We start from the raw sequence: 18,459 nt of genomic DNA on the forward strand, positions 1-18,459 counted from the left end.
AGCACTCCTCTCTTCTGCCGAGGGTATCCTTCCTCTCTTTTTGAGCCAGAGATTTGTGCAAACAGTTTTTAGCCGCAAAATATACACCCACCCACACACACACACACACACACACACACACACACATATATACAGGATATATCTGTTGGTATTGGGAGTGTTTACAACGGTGTGTGTCCGTGTGTCCGTGTGCTCGTGTGTTTTTGTGTCCTGTAGCCATTTCTGCTTTTTGCTTCCTTGGGCGTTTTTGTTTTTTGTGTTTTTGTGTTCCCTCAAGGGGGAAAATGGCAGCAGACCGACCCCGCCTGAAAGTGAAGCCTGGGCCCAGCACTAAGCACTCTGCTTTCTCCCCCTCCCCCTCTCCCTCCCCTCTCTCTCTCTCTCTCTGGGTGTTTCTCTTTCTCTTACACACAACAAGAGGAAAAGGAAAACTTTTCTACCATTTGGAATCCCAGGCAGACAAATTCAATTTGTTTTCTCCTACAAAATGTTTCTTTCAAATGCCAAGCGGGGCGGGATACCCGGCAAGGAGGCGTGGTCGAGAGGGGGGAGGGAAGTCCCTCAACTATGCAGAAAGCTGCTCCCACACGCTAAAAAGAGAGCAGCAAAAAAAAACTACAACAAATTTTAAACTTTTGGCGCACCAAAGTCCATATACCCTTGAAGAGTTTTTGTGGCTTAAAAAAGTCGCATTGCCACAGATCTAAGAGTCAGTGGGCTAAGCCACACTGGAAGAGGAAGATAGAGAGAGAGATCGCGATGCAAGCGGGACTAAATTTGGGATCCGATAGTCTGGTAGAACTTCGAACAGAGCCTGGAGCCTGGGCACTGGGTACTGGGGATATTATTCCTCTAGACTTGAAAGTACTCGAAAGCCAGAGAGTTCAAAGAGCCCAGGGACAGCCGAGCGAAGCAATGTTCTTCTGTATCCTCTGGAAAAATACGAAACACACTCGTACTCCGTCGAGTGTCATATCATAAGAAGTTTGCTCTAGCCTCCTTATAGACCTCCTTATAGCCGGTGAGCATTTTTTTTGGGTTGGGAAGATGGGAAGAAGAAGAAACGGAAGCCCATGAAATGGGGAAGATGTGGCACAAAAAGCGGAAGATGATGTTGAGAAACAGAAACTGAAACAACAACAAAAATGGGAAGTCGTCTCGCCTTTATATATGGCAATGGCAAAAGCAACAAAATTCTGCAGACAACAAAAGGACAAAAAGTGCGGGGGAGCGAGCGCCAAAAGGAAATGTTTAATACAACAAAAAAAAAGGAGAAAAGGAAAAACAGGGAATAGGGAAAATCAATATATTTCGGCAGATACACACACACACACACACAAACAAAGAAAGAAAGAGAGAGAAGGAAAGGCAAACTTCCTGCCGGCGAAAACTTGCGCTTGGCATCGTCCTTCGTCCTTCGTCCTGCCTCCTTCTGTGTATACATACGCAATGTTTGAGGGGCCACACCAAAAACGACAGCGACAGAGCGATAGCGGGGGTTGGGGATGGGTGGAATGCCAGGAAGCAGACAAAACAGAGGAGGAGAGAGAGAGAGGGAGAGAGAGAGAGACAGAAGACTGGAATTGTTGCGCAGTAAATGCCGTTAGATAAAATGTTAACAAACGCGCGAAATATTTGCATTTCCATGAATGAAGCCACGACGAAGGAGACACACAAACACAGAGAAAGAAAGACAAAAAGAAAGAAGGAGAAAAGGAGAGGGCAAAAGAGAGAGAGAGAGACAAGAGTCAGAAAGAGATGGCCGATTCCGCGTTCGAGGTAAAATCTTTACGGTTTTTTTGGACCTACAATTTTGTGTGTGTTTTCTTTCCGGTTTCCGGTTTTGCATGCCTCCGCCCCCAAATGAATTTCCTTTTTTCTTGTTTTCTTGTTTTCCCTCTGTGTTTGTGTGCGTGTACACATGTGTGCATGTTCCCATCCATTGACCCACTTGTTAGGTCAAACACAAAAACAAACAAGAAAGGAAAGCCCTCATCCATTGATTATCCCTTTGCTGCCACCTTTAAAGGACATCCAGTGTGACCTTTTTATTTGATTTTGATTCAATTTTTGCACGAGTATTTCCCCTCCTTTGCACATAATTTTGCATAATTTAACACCAAAAAAGAGAGCATGAAACATTCATTTAATTTGATATTTATTTATCAAACAAAAAAAAAGCAATCAACGAAACAACTTTGACAAATTATAATTTTCAATTCATTTGCATATATTTATCTATAAAAATATTCATTCTAGTTGGGTGCGTTTCTCTTTTGTCATGCTTCAAGAAGAAAGAAGCCTGGGGCTCTGCGCTTGTATGGTAAATACTAGATAAAATACTGACTAAAATAACAATACTAGAAATAGTACAAGAAACATATAAGAAAAAATACTAGACATGCTATGATTGGAAATAACAGAAAAATACTGCAAATATACTAAATAAATACCAGACAAATACTGCAAAAATACTAAATAAATACCAGACAAATACTATCCAAATACTTAATGAATACAAGAATTATACTGTTAAAATACTAAATAAATACCCGACAAATACTGTAAAAATACAAACTAAATACCAGACAAATACTAGATAAATACCAGAAAAAAACTTTTAAGCAAACTCCAAAAATATTATACCCAAAAAAATACCAAGTGAGCAGAGGAATGCTAAAACCAAACCGAAGACTGCTGCCGCATGACGCGTTAAATAAGCGATTATTGGGGTTTCCGTAAAAACAAAGAATCCTATGATCTAAAGACAGGATTCAGACATCATCCAGCTTGCATTTAACCCTAATTTGGTGTTTTTTTATTAAATTTAAGAATTTTGTCCTCCCATTTCGGGCTCTTTCAAGGGCTCTTTCCGCCTGTCAAAGACATCCTTTTGTCCTTTTTTGTTGTTGTTTTTTGGTATTTTAGCGTTTGGTCAACTGTTGACTGGCTTTTGGAAGAAGTTAAATCAAGCGACACTGATGCAATTAAAAGGCCAGCCCGACGATGATGGCTGATGGGAGCAAATGTTGGGTGGGGCGCCAAAAGGGAAACTGGGAAAACGTGGTAACGGGATGTGCCCCCAAGGGCCTCGGATAGGGCCGGACCGGACGACAGCGCGACGAGTGAAAGTGGAAAATGAGGAAACACAGCAGTCATGGATACACGGCTACGGTTACGGTTGGGCGAGGGAGACGGCAGCAATCGTGGTCACCGATGGGCAGTGTGCGACAGGATGGGGCAGGATGGGTGTGCTCTGGAAACTGCATGTAATTGCATGGAAAATTAGCTGTGACACCAAAAGGGGGTGTGAGGGCGGCAGCGGCGGCGTGTTTACTCTCCTAGGAGCCGAGAAGCAGACAGTCCAAACAGTTAATGAGGTCCTGGGTCCAGGCATCAGGTGGAGTCATGCATACTTCAGTTTGATGTGGTCGAACGATCAATAAACATGGCCCACTCTTTTGTGAAGAAATTTTCGTGCAAATCTACTATTTATTCGGAACGAAATGGAATGAAACGCAGCATGCGTCCTTTCGCTTAGGGGACATTATATACGGGAACTGTTTATTTGGAACGAAATGGAATGAAACGCCTGTTACTTTTCGCTTAGTGGACATATTGTGCAATGGCACAAGGGTAAAAGTTTATTATATCAGGATATCATCGTTGCTCAAACAATAACTCAAACTTTGAGCTCCGAGGCAATGCAATTTCCTTTCAGTGCATTTTCCTCCCACTCCATTTGTCTGTGACGGAAATGTTGACAAAGATAGCAACACAGAACGAGAAACAAAGAGAGACAGACAGAGAGAGAGAGAGAGGGCGAGAGCAAGGCAGAGAAAGCTAGAAATAAAGGAGAGACAAATGCAATTTAGGGGCACAATGGCAGAAGGAGAAACAGAGACAGAGAAGGAGATGGAGATGGAGAGCATTAATGCCTAAGTGCAACGAGGCGACACCCTACAGCAGGTGTCGTGTGCGACTGCTGCTGGTGGCAGGAAATTGCCAGGGAAACTGCCTAACAGCCGATGCGGAAATGGAAATGGAAATGCGAGAGCTTTGCCCCCAGTCCCAGTCCCAGTCCCAGCCCCATTGTTGCATTTGCATCTGCCGCCGCCTCGAGGAGCTGGCCCTAATGAATGTCAAATGGATGCCAACGAGTGGCATTTTTTGCTCTCCCATCCAAAAGTTCGAAGTGCAAATGCGAAAAGTTTGAAGAAAGTTCACCCAATCGATGGAAACGATGGAATTGAACGCTTGAAATGACCAAAGTTCTTTAATTAATTAGTAAACTGGATAACTTTTTGGGCCCTAATTGAATTCAGTTCAGTTTTTCAGGTTTCAATTAAACTTTTGCTTCAAACCGAAATTTCACACTATTTTCCCCACTGTACGAGGTTACCCTAACCGAAAGGACTCACACACACACAAATTGGAATTGGAATCCTCCCATCAATCAGTGCGTATCAAGTGGCAGGCGGGTGGGGGCGCAGGCGGGGGTGGTGAGGATTCGTGCAATGATAACAACACTCCTGAAACGACAATCAACAGCCGACATTCGACATTCGAGAATGACAACAACAGCAGCGGGGAAAAGCGTCATTCAACAATGAGGAGGGCGACAGCTGTCAAAGCAGACGATAAAATCAACGGCAACAGCAGCTCCAAGAAGGACGAACGAAAGAGACAGAGAGAGAGAGAGAGAGAGAGAGAGAGAGAGAGTGGGAGGAGTGGTTGGAAAGAGAGAAAGGAGAGTCAGAGGTGGGGGAAGAGAAAGGTGGTAAAAAGGGGAGCTAGCAGGAAGCTAAAAGTATGCCAACGTCGGCTTCTCGTATACCTCTTTTTCATCAAAAATACATCAATCGTACATGAAAAATGGTTTCAACTTACATCAAAGACGGAGCTTCTTTCATTTTGCAGAGCAATGGTAAAATTCTACTCGAACATAGCTAGATACTTACATCATTTGTACATCAATCTAGAGCTTTAAGCACCTCAATCTTTCGTGCACAAAGCAGTAACAGTAGAAAGAGCATTCATCATGGAATGAAATGATATTGTTGATGTACATTTCATTCAAACGCATTCGCAAAAGCTTTCTAAATTACATCATACTTTTTGTACGGCTTTCAATCGTACATCAAGGGCATAAAATGCCCTTGTGTCAAGTGTATCAAGTGTATATGAAACATTAAATCAATCGTACATCCAGTTCATGTACAATTTTCATCAATATCGTACATCAAACCAAACGTACATCAAAAACTGATGAAAAGACATTCAATCGTGCAATCCACTAGCATTTATGAAACGTACTTCTAGGGCATGTAAAAACGTACATTCATTAATCATACATCATACATAATCATCATTTTACATCAAAAACTGATGATGCGAAAGTCAAACACCTTTTTCAAGGCACAATCCCAGGTTTTACTTAGTCGATGTATATGAAAGGTGTGTACATCAATCCTACATCAAGTGTAGATGAATATATAACTATCTCAAGGCACAAGTCATACCCTGGAATTGCTACAACTTTCGACCAAGCCATGGTCTCTATTCAACCACAAAAACAGCAACAAATAAAGGGGGGAAAACCTGAAGGAACTACAAATTTTCCTCTGACCAAATCACAATAACAAGTGCGAGATGGAAAGAGAGAGAGCGATAGCTTTTCCCACCTCCTGCTGGGGAAAAACCTCTAAAAATTAAGTGGAAATTTCAAGGGAGGGTGGATATGCCATCAACAATTCTGTAGAGAGAGAGAGAGAGAGAGGGAGAGAGGGAGAGGGAGCTCCCATAACGACAACTGGCGGCATGGGGCACTGCCCACCAACGCAGCTTCCTCATCATCATCGTCCATCAGTGGCATCTGTGGCGGGTGCGGGAAAACAGGGGCTGGAACTCCGAATGGAGTTTGGGGGCGGTTGTCTTTAAACGGATTTCATCACATCTCAAGCTCGGAAGCTCTCCGGCTTTGGCATGGCATTCAATTGAATTTATCAAGCCAGAGCGGCGCAAAAGTAAAAGTCTGTGAAAAAAGTCAGAGAACGTCAGGGATTCAACCCTCGGAAAAGTGTACGGTTTTTCCTGGACGTTTTTCCACCCAGTCTGTAAGGCAAATGCAATTAATCATTTTCCTTTTAGCGCTAGCTTTTTGAAAATAAATCTATTTTGAATATGTACTCGAAACACGGCGGGGGATGCTCGGGTATCGGGGGATTACAAGGGGGACATTTGTTGACAATTAACTGTAACCGATTCGAATTTTCAAAGCCCCTCAGAGCTTAGAGCTCTCATAACTCTATTAGTCTGCCAGATGGAAGGAGAAGGAGAGAGAAGCAGCAGAAGCTGCAGCAAATTCAACAAATTGGTGACCCCGACAACGGCTCAGAAGGGTTGCAGCCAGTACACATGTGCGTGTCCTGCCATCTAATTAGGATCATTTGCATATGGACCTCATCCACACCCATCCCCCCCAATCCGTCGCTTTGACCTTCTGACTTTCGACTTTCCACACATTGAACGATGGGTGGCAGGGCATGGCGCTTCAGTTTTGCGGTCACTGCATCTAATTCTTTCTGGTCAGCCGCATGAAAAAGGGTTGCAGCATGAGGTTGCAACCCGATACTGCCACCACTCTATCGATCCCCCTTTCAATGTTTGTTTTAAAAGCGATTTGAGGGCTTTAAATTGCTATTTGATTGGGTGGAAGGGGTGTGCAGGATAACGCATCATCAGCAGGGAGCAAGCTAACTTTATCTTTAAAAATACATTTTAAATTTCAATTGAATTCAGAGATCTATTGTATAGCATGTCTATATCTATTTGTATGTCTCAAAATCATGGGGTACAGCTTTAGGCCCTTGTGTTATGGTCTTTGGCGTTAAATTATGTGTGTAACGCGTCATACAACAGCTCTCCTCTGGGAGGGAGGGAAAGAGAGATGCTGGCAAGCCAGGAGAGTGCTACCTGGAGTGTGGCATAGGCCTTAAGGATGCCCGAGAACGTATAGTCCGATTTGATCTTCGGGAAGGAAGGGGTGTTCTACACTCACTGATCCACTCTCCCCTATCCTGCTCTCTCTCCCTCTCTCCAATATCATTGCACTTTGGTCATGGCCAATTGATGCTCCACTTAACACCTCTGAGGGCTAGAGAGAGAGGGAGAGATACAGAGACATCGAAATGAAGGCAAAGAAAGGGGAAGAAGGTCAGAGTGGGAGGACAGTGGAATGGAGAGAATGAAACAATGATTAACTGTAAATGCATTGAGTGCATAGAGAATGGAAATAAATTTGTTTGTTTGTTGTTTGTTTGCTGTTTGCGACAAATGCCAGATGCTCCTCTCTAGCTGTGGCCTCTCCAGCCTTTGTGGGTGAACCAGAGGCAGAGTTGAAGGGCAATGATGATGGCAAGAGCACCAGAGCAGCGACGCAGCAGAGCCACAGCAGCCGTAGGAAGAGGAACAAGGAAGAAGCAGCAGAGGCAGAGGCAGAGGCAGCGACAGAGGCAGAGGCAGCGGCTAGGGAAGAAACAGCAACAACAGAACCTGCTGCTGGCAGAGGCAAAGAGCAGCAGCAGCAGAGGAAGCAAAGGCAAAAGCATATTCTGCCGCAGCGGCCGTGCTCTGCAGGCAGAGAGAGGGCCAGAAGCAGCAGTCGCAGTAGCAGAGGGGCCAAGCAGAGAGGCTGCAGCTGCGGGCAGAGCAGAGCGCAAAAGCTGCTGCTGGCGGTGGGGAGAGCCGTAGGCAGCGCAGCAGCGATTGCTGGCAGAGAGAGAGGGCAGCAGCAGAAGCCAGAAGCATTTAAAAAGCGGAAATCAGGCAGACGGCATAAATAAACCGCATTCGCATTCGCATTTCTCGTAGAGAAGCACACACACAAGTAAACACTTAATGGCTGCATGTGTGTGTGTAAGAGGGGATGTGGGTGTAGGGTGTGGGGTGTGGGGTGTTGGACGGTTTGGGTCTGTGCTGTGTGCGGCTTAAGACACAAAGTGCAAAGTGGAATTTAGAGAGGAAGAACCCCAAGAGGACCCACGAAGAACAGAAGCCGGAGAGAGAGAGATAACAGTTAGACAGAGGGGCGGAGGATAGGAGGGGCAGGGGGACAAGACCCTCCTCGTCCTTAGCTTTTGCCTGTTGCTAAAACTGAAGAGCTCTCTTATCCCCCAAAAAGAGCTTCCAGAGGTTAAGGCCGCCGGCTCTTTTTTCTCACTCTCTCTCACTCTCTATCTCTCTCTCTCTTCGTTTCTCTGTGGAAAAAAACCAATTTATTTAACTTCTCCAGAAATGTATCCATTCGCTTAGGGGAAACTATTGGCATTGGGTTAACATCAGCTGCAGGGCCGTACGCAAGCCCTCTGCAAACGACGACACTTGAACAAGCTTGGACCATGTGCGATCCACTGCCCATCTACTGGCCAACTTCTGACCAAGTGTTCTTATGAAATAGACAAGGACCTGAAGCTGCTTAAGCCCACCTTTCGACTTTTAAAGGCATCGAGTTCGGTTCACCCTGGCACAGTGTCTACAAGGCATCTTCTTGCACGCTACCTTTCAGAGAGCCACTATCTTGTCCGCGCCGGAATGGCTCTGTTCTCCTGCACCTATTTGGAATGGTGGAATGGGCCTCCTTGTCCTAGTAGTCCTAGTACTGGCGTCCAGTGATCTTTGGCTTTACTAAATACTCGTCAATCATTTGCAGCTGATCATGGCCCATATCTTGGCCCAGCTGCACTGCGAATGGCCGTGACCTGCCAGGGCATCGTCACCCAGATGGAAATGGAATTCGCCACAAGTTTCACAATGAATTGCAATCGTTCGAATATAGATATGCATTTCGATCAATATTTAAATAAAACTCAAACCAAAACAATTCACTGTTCCACAGTTCCACCATTCCTCAATTCACATTTGAAGCACACACTCGACAAGTGTTTGAGTTGTGCCCAAGGGCTGAATGCCAGACTGACTGCCTGCCTGCCCGTTTTCTGTGGCTTTTGTCTTTCGTTTGACAATAAATCTGAAAGCTGAAAGCTTTGTGCAACAATGGAAATAGCAAGGAATTTCCGCCAGTCATAGATTACATTCATAGACTCTCTCTCTCTCTCTCTCCCTCTCTCCCTCGCAGATACCGAGCACTTGAAGAGGAATCTAAATGCTCCATCAGCCCGAACAACTTACAGAACTCCACGCAGCGTCTCCTCCTCTTTAGGGTGCATCACACACACAAATGGGAGAGAACTCACCTGAAATTAAAGTAAGAAAATACATAAGGTAAAATTAGTAAAAGCTGTGGTTGGGGATCTGTACGAGAAATGTATCTAAATCTCAATCCAATTCATTCCAATATATAACATATTCCCCCCAAAAGAAAGTCTGTTGCATTCCACTTCGTTCCATTTTATGGTGGTACAAATTACCCCTAAGTGAACTGACACCTTTGTTTCATTCCATCACGTCTTGGAATATTCATATCCACAAAAACTGTGGATATTTATTCATTTGGTGCAGAAATTTCTCATAGAAATGGAAATAGAAATAGAGGAGGCACCATCATCATCAGCCAACAGCTTAATCGAATGTCATGACCAACTGCAGGCACAAATTGTTATTGCCTCATTATACGTAATCCCCTCCAGAGGCACAGCCACCCTCCACTCTGTCTGTGTGTAATTGCTCTAAGCATTGTTAATGTCATTTGTTGTAGAACATTTAACCCCCAGCAAAGAGAGAAACAGAGAAATACAAAAGCCAAAACTAGAGCATAGGAAATATATCTCAATTGTTTCCGCTGGTGGTGGCGGAGCACCAGGCCAGCACCAGATGGATAGCAATGGGATTTTCGTTGAATATAATATGCATAAATAAATTAGCATAAACCTGCCATGGAGATGCCACCTTTTGTCAGCAAGGGATATTTGCCCACAGAAATTAGAGAGGGCTTGACATCGGGGGAAGTCCCATATGGTTTGCCCTTACGATTCCATATTTCCAGCCTTATTTTTCAACAGATGTTTTCGAGACTTCGGATATGTTTGTTTCCTTTTGGGTTGTTCTGCTTTGTCTTTCGATCTTTCGGGGTTCCCCTAAAAGGGGGATGGAAAAACGGGCATGGACTCTCGTGCTGACAGGCCATGCCAGGGGCCAATCGAATGCCAATCGATATATAATAAAAGGCCAGGGCCAGCCCCGATCGGAACCATCATCCACCCTCAAAAGGATGGCCCTCTCCTTCCTCCGTCGGGTTATTCCACCCTTGGGAAAACCCCCGCCCTCCGCCCAGGGGAAAATGCGTGCCAAAAAAGTGTTAAAAACGCAATCCACCATCGTAGCGGGCAAGGCAATAGAAATCTGCTTTGATTTCTTTATACACTAATAAAAGCAGGACATTGCATGCGTTTTCCCTTCCTTTTTCCCATGGGATGGGGCAAATATCCAGGTATGTTCCCTTGGAAATTTCATCGTCTCATTTCATACTCTGTTCTTTGTGTTATTTAATTTTTTATAGTATTTTCTATATCTATTATTGAAAGATCACGTGTCCCGCGACATGCGCCAGCGTCCCTCTGTCGGTTGAACGGATGGCCAGTATTCTTCCGGTATCTTCGGTATATAAATTATCTACGATCTGAGAATCTAGGATTTTCTGCTATTTTTTTTTTCAGTATATTGACGGAATTATTTTAATATTTTGAAATATTATTTATGTTATTTCCCAGCTTTTAACTGGTTTTAAATTATTATTTCCAGCATACAGTATTTTGTATAATTTTTCTTGGCATATTTCTAGTATTTTATTATTTTCATTCTATTTTTCAATGGTACCCAATTTTGTAGAGGTATTTTTTATGGTATTACCCACGCGGCTCGTACTCCTATGTCTAGTATTTCTCTGGTATTTTCTAGAATTTGTATTGGTACTATTTCTGGTATATTTTGTTTTAAACTTCTTTTTCTGGCTATGTTTTAAGACCATGGCTGATGTTGTGGTATTTTTTGATGAAAATAAGTATAGTATTTTTGTTGTTTTATCTGGTATTTATCTAGTATTTTATGGTATTCTTTCTAGAGCTTTTCCAGTGCATTAAACACTTCATTGTACTCCCATCGTAGCGGACTTTTATGTATACGAGAAAAAAGACCATAAAAAGGCCATAAAATACTTTTCCAGGAGCTGGGCGCACACACACACACACACACACACGTGTCGAGGCTATTAGACCATCCTTTTTGGGCAAATGTGCAATTGAATGGCAACAGAATGACTTATTCCATATCTTTTGATAATTTTATTGGCAAACTGCAGTTCCATAAAGTCCGGCGAGCACTGCCAGCACCACATTTCATTTCAGTATTTCTGTATGTGGCAGAGAGGAGCCGGCGTCATAAGCTTATTGCAACGTTTAGGTACCTAGTCGACTGCTAAAGCCCCCGATGGGGATTAGGGGATGCAATCCCTCTCACTGTCTACATACATAACTTGCAGCAAATTCAATTTACAGTCGAGACGAGAGTTGACTCTCCCACGCAGTGCACTTTAGCACGTAGACTCCGCCGCCAGTCCCAGCCCCATCCCATGGAGACGTACTCCGAACGGGGAGCCAGAGAAGGATAAAGAGATGGACAAAAAGAAGGAGGAAAAGAATGTGGAAAATGTTTATGCAAACAGTTTAAGCCATGGAGGAGGCACAGGGGGCACTAGGTGGCTGTGCAGAAAATGTTGCCATTTCCATGCTAAACGTTATTTAGCGTCTAGTTAGATGCTTGTGCCACACGTGGCACGGCATCCTTTGGCAGGGTGTTCTGAGCCGTGGCGCCTCAATTACAGGAGTCCACGAGAGCTGCAGGGGACCAGTGCTACAGGCTGATTGGGTTAGAAATACGCCTCATCCTCTCTTCTTCTTCTTCTTTTCGAGGATTCTCACATCGTTTTGGATACCACTTCAAAGAGTCATCATTTCGCTTGGCTTTCACTTCTTTATGCACAATTGTCGAAAGAAATCTTTGTGGGAAGTAGTTGAATCGATCGTTTTACGTTCAACGCGGGCTTGGGAATTCTCAAACAAATATTTCGGGGCCCTGTCTAGAGATGGTCATGAGATCTGCTGGGGCTACTCTGTTAAAGGACCCCAGATTTGCATTGAATTATTCCAAAAATCCCATACTTAATCGATGGTTAGACACGATTTAGTTGGAGTTTCCTTGGTTTTTGCTTGAAATATAAGAAAGTACATCAAAAACTATTCATGAAAACATTTGATATGATGAGGAATAGTAGAATGTTTGGAATATATTGATCTGTGCTCCGATTATAAAAGAGAAATCCATAAGTAGATCGATCTCTGGCAGGTTTATTCCGCTCTTTTTCTTCTCCCACTCCTTGGGCCATCACTCTATTCCGTATCGCTCCTTGTGTCATCTTTGGACAAGACTCCATTCGGTCGCTAATTAAATTGATGGACCGTCTGGAGTGGATTAACTTCCTTTCGTATTCCGAGGACCAACCCCCGGCACTTGGATTCGATTGAGTTGAACGTTTTGCTTTTGAGGTTTCCGCATTCCGACTGCAATCGTATACCCAAGGTCAATGGAAATGCGTGGTGCGGGGTGCGTGGTGCCTGTTGTGTGGGTTCAGGGGATGGATGGATGGATGGATGGATAGATGAATGGGACACTTTTCCACCATATCCACCCTCACGCTCGCTACGCATTTGCCGGAAAATAGAAACAACATTTCGTTTCGTTTCGTTTCCCAGCACAAAACTAATAATTAAATCGACAAATGAATTCACACCCTTCTCTATTCGAGCGAGAACCCAGAAATTACGATCTATGGAGCGGTCTAACGTCTATGCACCACATCCCCTAATATCATTTCTTTTTCAAGGCCAATGACATTGGTCATCCCGTCCGCCCGTCCGTCCGTCTCTTGTATTGATTCATTGATGGGTTTCCGAAATTCGTCAAGAAGGGTGAGAGATTCTGTTTCCTGTCTTTGCGACTTTTATCATTCAAGTGGGTTTCTATGGGATCTCTAGAACTCTAAAGACTCGTACAATCATGATTTTCGGCTGCTTCTGATGTTCCGCGTTTCTTGAGACGTCATGCGGCAGCGCCTCTCGGCTGCTTGAGTCGATTTACAATTCCGCTCGCAAAAATCTTTATATTTGCAGTATTTTTTCTACAATTTGTATGGATTGCTATTGGGTCCCGCGTAAAAACCTTCATGTCTAGTATTTTTCTGGCCCTTTATATACATATGTAGTATTTATTCTATTATTTTATGGATTGTGTCAGTGGTAAGTCTTAAGCAACTTTTCACGTATGTCTAATATTTTTTGGTATTTTTGTTTGGTATTTTCTAGTATTTTTTAGTTATGATATTGCTATCCAATCCTCTTCAATTTCGCAATATTCTTTCCTTCCTTCTTTCAAACAAAAGACCCCATCCATTCAACTGATTTAAAAGCCTGGAACAACATTGTAAGAATTTCTCATCTGTTTGGAAGAGTTCCAGCGACTTCCTGGTGCGCCCACCCGCCCTTTTCGAGGAGTGTGTGTGTGTGTGGGGGGGGGCATGCAGCATGCACTGCACACACATTCCCTGGGAGCTGGGGGCTCCCGCCGTCGCACCGCGGGGCTAAAACAATTTACGACGCGCAGTCAATAAATTTCAATTAGACACAAAAACAACACAAACCGAAACCAAAGTCTGGGGCAGGGGCAGGGGCACCCTTCACCCTTTCTGCCTCCCTTTTTCCGAGTGCATCTGCCCTTCGTCTCTGTTTTTGTTGCATTTGCATTTCGAAACTCCCATAAAATACCAGAGATATACAAGCAGAAATCAGTGGATGGAATCGATTCTATGCTAGTTTTTGGGAAACTAAAATTTCACAGAAAGTATGCCCCCGAAAATCTCTCACATTTCGTAACCTTTTTGTCATTTCTCGTTGAAAAATGTTAGTTCGTAAAAATACGTTAAAAGATACAGATCAAAATTAAAAATCTCAGTTAAGCTTTTAGTAAATTTTGAGCAAAAAATTCCAAAACATACAAAATCTTTGCTAAATATTTTCGGTACAAAAAAAAGTGAAAAAAGTTTCCATCTACAAAGAAAAATGCCCAACAACTCACGAGTGCAATATTTTCCGGTGAGTGTGAATATATTCGAAATTGAAACTATTTATACGTTTCTCCGGTCGTTTGTTCCTTGCAGAGCGGCCTGAACATCCGCACCTGCGAGCGGTATCCGCATCAGAGGCACACGGAGTTCTACCGCACACCCGAACCGCGCCCCTCGTCCCAGGGCCAGAAGGCGGAACATGACGCAGAACGATTGAATCGTCCACCCGGTCCTGAGGCACCCGTACGGGGTCCCCGTATCCAGCCAGCGCGAACCTCGGAAACACGAGCCTTTCGCAATGTCTATTTTTCCTAGTGCGGCGAATGGGACATCCACCTGGCACATCCACCTGATGCTTGAACAAATGATTAGTCTTTTTGTAACATTCTTTGGAAATAAAGCTTAAAAAAGGATTGTTTTTTGTGGTGTTATTTTCGTTATTTCTTGTAATTTCGTTTCAATAGCAAACGATTTCGATGATGCGTATAGCGCGTCATGCGGCAGCGCTCCTCTGCTAATGGGGCGGGAGTTGGTTTCCATTTTTTTAGGGATTCACGCGGAAATGCATAAATATTATTTCTGGTATTTTTCATGGTATTAATGCTAGTATTTTTCGGTTATTACTTATGTCATTCTGAAATTTCGGGTATTATTTGTTGTATTATTGTGGTTTTCTTTACGATTTTCTTGTATCTTTCTAATATTTTTTGGTATTTTCATGGTACTAATGCTTTTTTTTCGGTTATTACTTGTAATATCATTCTGCAATTTCTGGTATTTTTTATTGTATCATTGTGGCTTTCTTTTAGCATTGGATAACGGTTTTCCCGTATCTTTATACAATTTTTTGGTATAATTTTTTGGTATTTTCTTTGTGGCATAACCTTTTGTCAGCCCGTTTAGAAATATTCGAATATTCATTGAAAAATACTTTGACTTTTGGTAGAAATATTGCAACATCGGCCACCGTGTGGATGGCGCCTGTCCTGCCATTGAATGTCGTATAGAATCGTGACCTCTGTGTGGGGTTCAAGTAATTAGTAAACAGACATTTCGTGTTATTCCCCCCCCCCGAAAACTTTGGCCATATAAAAATGATGACTTTCATAATGCAGGGCAAAGAGAAGGAGTACAAGGAGAAGGAGAAGGAAGTGCTGCAATGGTGCCACCACCCCTCACGTACTATAATTCATATTGTAGTTTTCCCTTCTGGGGCATAAACCAACCCACCCAGAAGGGAGAAGTGGGAGTATTCGTTCATTATTCGTTATGATTCATGGCTACTACAGCAGTAAACTAAATATTAATGACACACACACAGACACAGACACGCAACCGAATGTCTGCGAGTGGAGTATATTATTTGGAGGACAGAAAAAGTCACCCTCACAGGAGAAGGAAACGACGCCTCACGGAAGAGAGGCATTTCGTTTCTTCCTTTCGCCGAACCGAACCTGTGTTTCCCTCCCTCTCCTCTTCAGAGTTGATTTTGCTTCCGATAACCGATAACAGATAACCGATCGTGTTTATGGCACTGCAGCGTTGCTTTCTACAGGAGTTTTCCACCAATCAAACCAGAAAATGTTTTTTCTGTTTTTCTTTTTGCTCTCCGCATTTCCGGTATTTGCTGGCAGCATCTTGTTGCCGTTTGATGTTTTTGATGGAGAGGAGGAGAGTGCGTGGAGCATCAACAAATTCGCTGTCGGGAGATACTATTTTTAGAGAATTTTCCGCACAGATCTGGCGTTTGCGAGTTCATGGGAGGGGGATGTGGGATTTCTATGGGATTCGATATTTGGTTCCCATTTCTTGGGCATTTTTTTTGACAGAACTTCTCAAGAACTCCTTCGAAAGGTCGCTTTCGAGTGCCATTCACTTTTGATTCACGCATTCCTTGAGATGACTCATTCACTCCACTCAAATATGAATTATTGATTCACATAATGATTGAATTAGACATTCCACAAGAGGTTTTTATTCTACACTTTTTCAGGGTTGCATTTGAGTGTTTTTCGAACACTAATTCTGTTATCCTTCTCTTCTCTTCATTCATTCTTTGGTTCCCTTCCCCTTCTCCTTCGTTTCATCAGAGTTTTTAGCTACGGTTGTGCCACGTGCCACCGAATGGGTGCGGTGCGGTGTGCTGTCTTATCTGCAACTGCGGCAACTGGCATCTGCGGATTTGTGCCCCTGCATTTAATTGCCCCAGCATTGGCCCCTCCCCCCTCCCTCCGCTCGACCTTGCTGCCATGATAATTGTTTTTCTTTAAGCCTCGTTTTGCGCTTCATTTACGAGAGGTGTGGGGCGTGGGGCGTGGGGTGTGGCGGCATCCATCTGCTTGGTATGGGAGTCTTTTCTGGATTTCTATTCAGTTTCAGAGTACAGTCGAGTATATATCAAAAATATTTACTAAATCATCTTGTGTGGGTCTTTTTCGGATTCTCTAGAATCGAGTATATATTCGCTGCTTGATTTCTGTTGGAAATATCATCTATAGAATTATCCACTTAACTTTCCAATTGATTTTTCGTGCTGTATCGAGGAAAATGCATCAAGAAATTACATTCCATTCCCCAATCGGTTGCTCGTTTTGCACGTTTCGGGGGGGTTAACTATTTTTTATTGTCTACAAAGGGGGACCCCCTCCCCTGCTCCCCCTATTACTCTGGTATTTTTACATCAATCGAATGTGAGATCCGGTCGTCTGTTGGTCAGGGCTTGGCTCCAAAGATTCACATTTTTGTTGACAAATTCGTTGACGCGTAACGGGACACCGGGGGGGCGGGTAGGGGTGGGTAGGGGGGGTGTAGGCTGGGCACCCCACTCCCTTTTTTTTTTGTAACAGAAACCTGTTGCTTTTTGGATTCGATTTCAATTGAAAGTTCGATCGACAAGAAGGGATTCCACTCAAACGCCATTCCAACGTTCTAGCATTATTGTTTTTTTTTCTGCTTTTGCTTGAGTTGTTTTTTGTTTATTTCTCTCAAATATTCCGGCATAAAGTCACATGCAAAAAAATGATTTAGTTGGAGGGAAAAATGTGTACTCGGAAAAGTCACGTCTCGGGGTAGTATTCTCTATTTATTTACCGAAAATAGGGGAACACCTTTTGGGGCTTAGACATGATCTTCAAACGTTGGCCAATAAAAGTGGAAAATGGAAAATCAATTAGAGAGGAGTGCAAAAACAAAATAATATTCCAATCGAAACTCAAATAAGAAATACACGATTTTTACACGACATTTGGGTATAGCCGATAGATATCGAGTATGTAGAGGATCTACAAACAGTTCGTATTTCCGTAAAACCCTCAATCATGGCAGTTCCATGGCAGTTCCACCCCTGCCGTAAATGCAGACCAAAATGTTCCATATATCGTAGAAACTGAATATTGAGTCCATGGAATCCTTGTCACTAATTGGGACTCCACTCCATCTCTCTGCCATAGAGATTTTCTTTCTTCTTTGTGTCTCTGTGGCATTTCTAAGCCTACGATTTCAAAAATACCCTTTCTATTCCAAATTCTGCAGGATCCAATGGATTTCCAAGCCATTTAACAGTCTTCTTTCTCTCCCTCCCGCCTTTCTCTTCTTGCGCTGCTTTAGACGAGTGTGAGAGAATGCAAGAATGCTGATTAATGTCTCTCTCTCTATCTCTCACTCTCTCTGTCTTCAAGGCCAACGCAAAAGCTTTGCATGCGGATATGCGGGTGTGTGCGAGAGCGGAGCGGAGCGGAGAGAAACCAAAAACACGATGCGAAATAATTGAATTTAATTAACATGGGAAACAGTGACACAGAGAGACGCACACCGACTGCCAGCAGCGGCAGTGGCAGCGGCAGCGGCAGAGGAGGAGGCTGTGAGAGCGAAGGAGAGACAGGGACAATCATACACCACTCCACTCCACTCCCATAGATAACTGTTGTCTTCATACAATGTTGTCTTTCCGTTTCCCTTTTTGTTTTGTTTTTGTCGTAAAAACACTGTTTCTTGAAAAATTTGAAAGTTAATTAAATAAATGTATTTATGTGATATGCAAATCCATAGAAAACAAGTTTGACAATCGCGGATTTCAAAGAAGATCTCAAAGAAGATTGAGAATGAGAGTGGTTTGTCCAGAACCAATATCTAGTTTTCATAGCTCGGAAACCTTTGGCTGTTCTGGCTATAACTATTAACTGGAATTTGGGATGCATCTTAGGCTGCAATTTTTTGAATAAACAAAAGAAATAAGATAGACTTTAACAGATAGACAATTCGATGGAACATTCATCGAATGTTGAGTGCTGTTCAAAGTTCCCATAAGCGAATGGGCCACCAAACATTCA

The 18,459-nt window shown here is 43.3% G+C and overlaps 2 protein-coding genes across 5 annotated transcripts in view; one reads left to right on the forward strand and one right to left on the reverse strand.

The window, feature by feature from the left end:
• Window positions 1–18,459, reverse strand: part of Ptp10D (Protein tyrosine phosphatase 10D) — a 55,456-nt gene that overhangs the window by 33,435 nt on the left and 3,562 nt on the right. The gene's annotated exons all lie outside the window — the stretch shown is intronic.
• LOC6902222 (uncharacterized) lies at window positions 13,966–14,549 on the forward strand. The gene is made up of 2 exons (XM_002133713.3): window positions 13,966–14,159; window positions 14,225–14,549. The coding sequence occupies exons 1-2, from the start codon at window positions 14,127–14,129 to the stop codon at window positions 14,444–14,446; spliced, it is 255 nt and encodes an 84-aa protein (XP_002133749.1). The 5' UTR covers window positions 13,966–14,126; the 3' UTR covers window positions 14,447–14,549.

The sequence above is a fragment of the Drosophila pseudoobscura genome, chromosome X, assembly GCF_009870125.1.
Source record: "Drosophila pseudoobscura strain MV-25-SWS-2005 chromosome X, UCI_Dpse_MV25, whole genome shotgun sequence".
NCBI lineage: Eukaryota > Metazoa > Arthropoda > Insecta > Diptera > Drosophilidae > Drosophila > Drosophila pseudoobscura.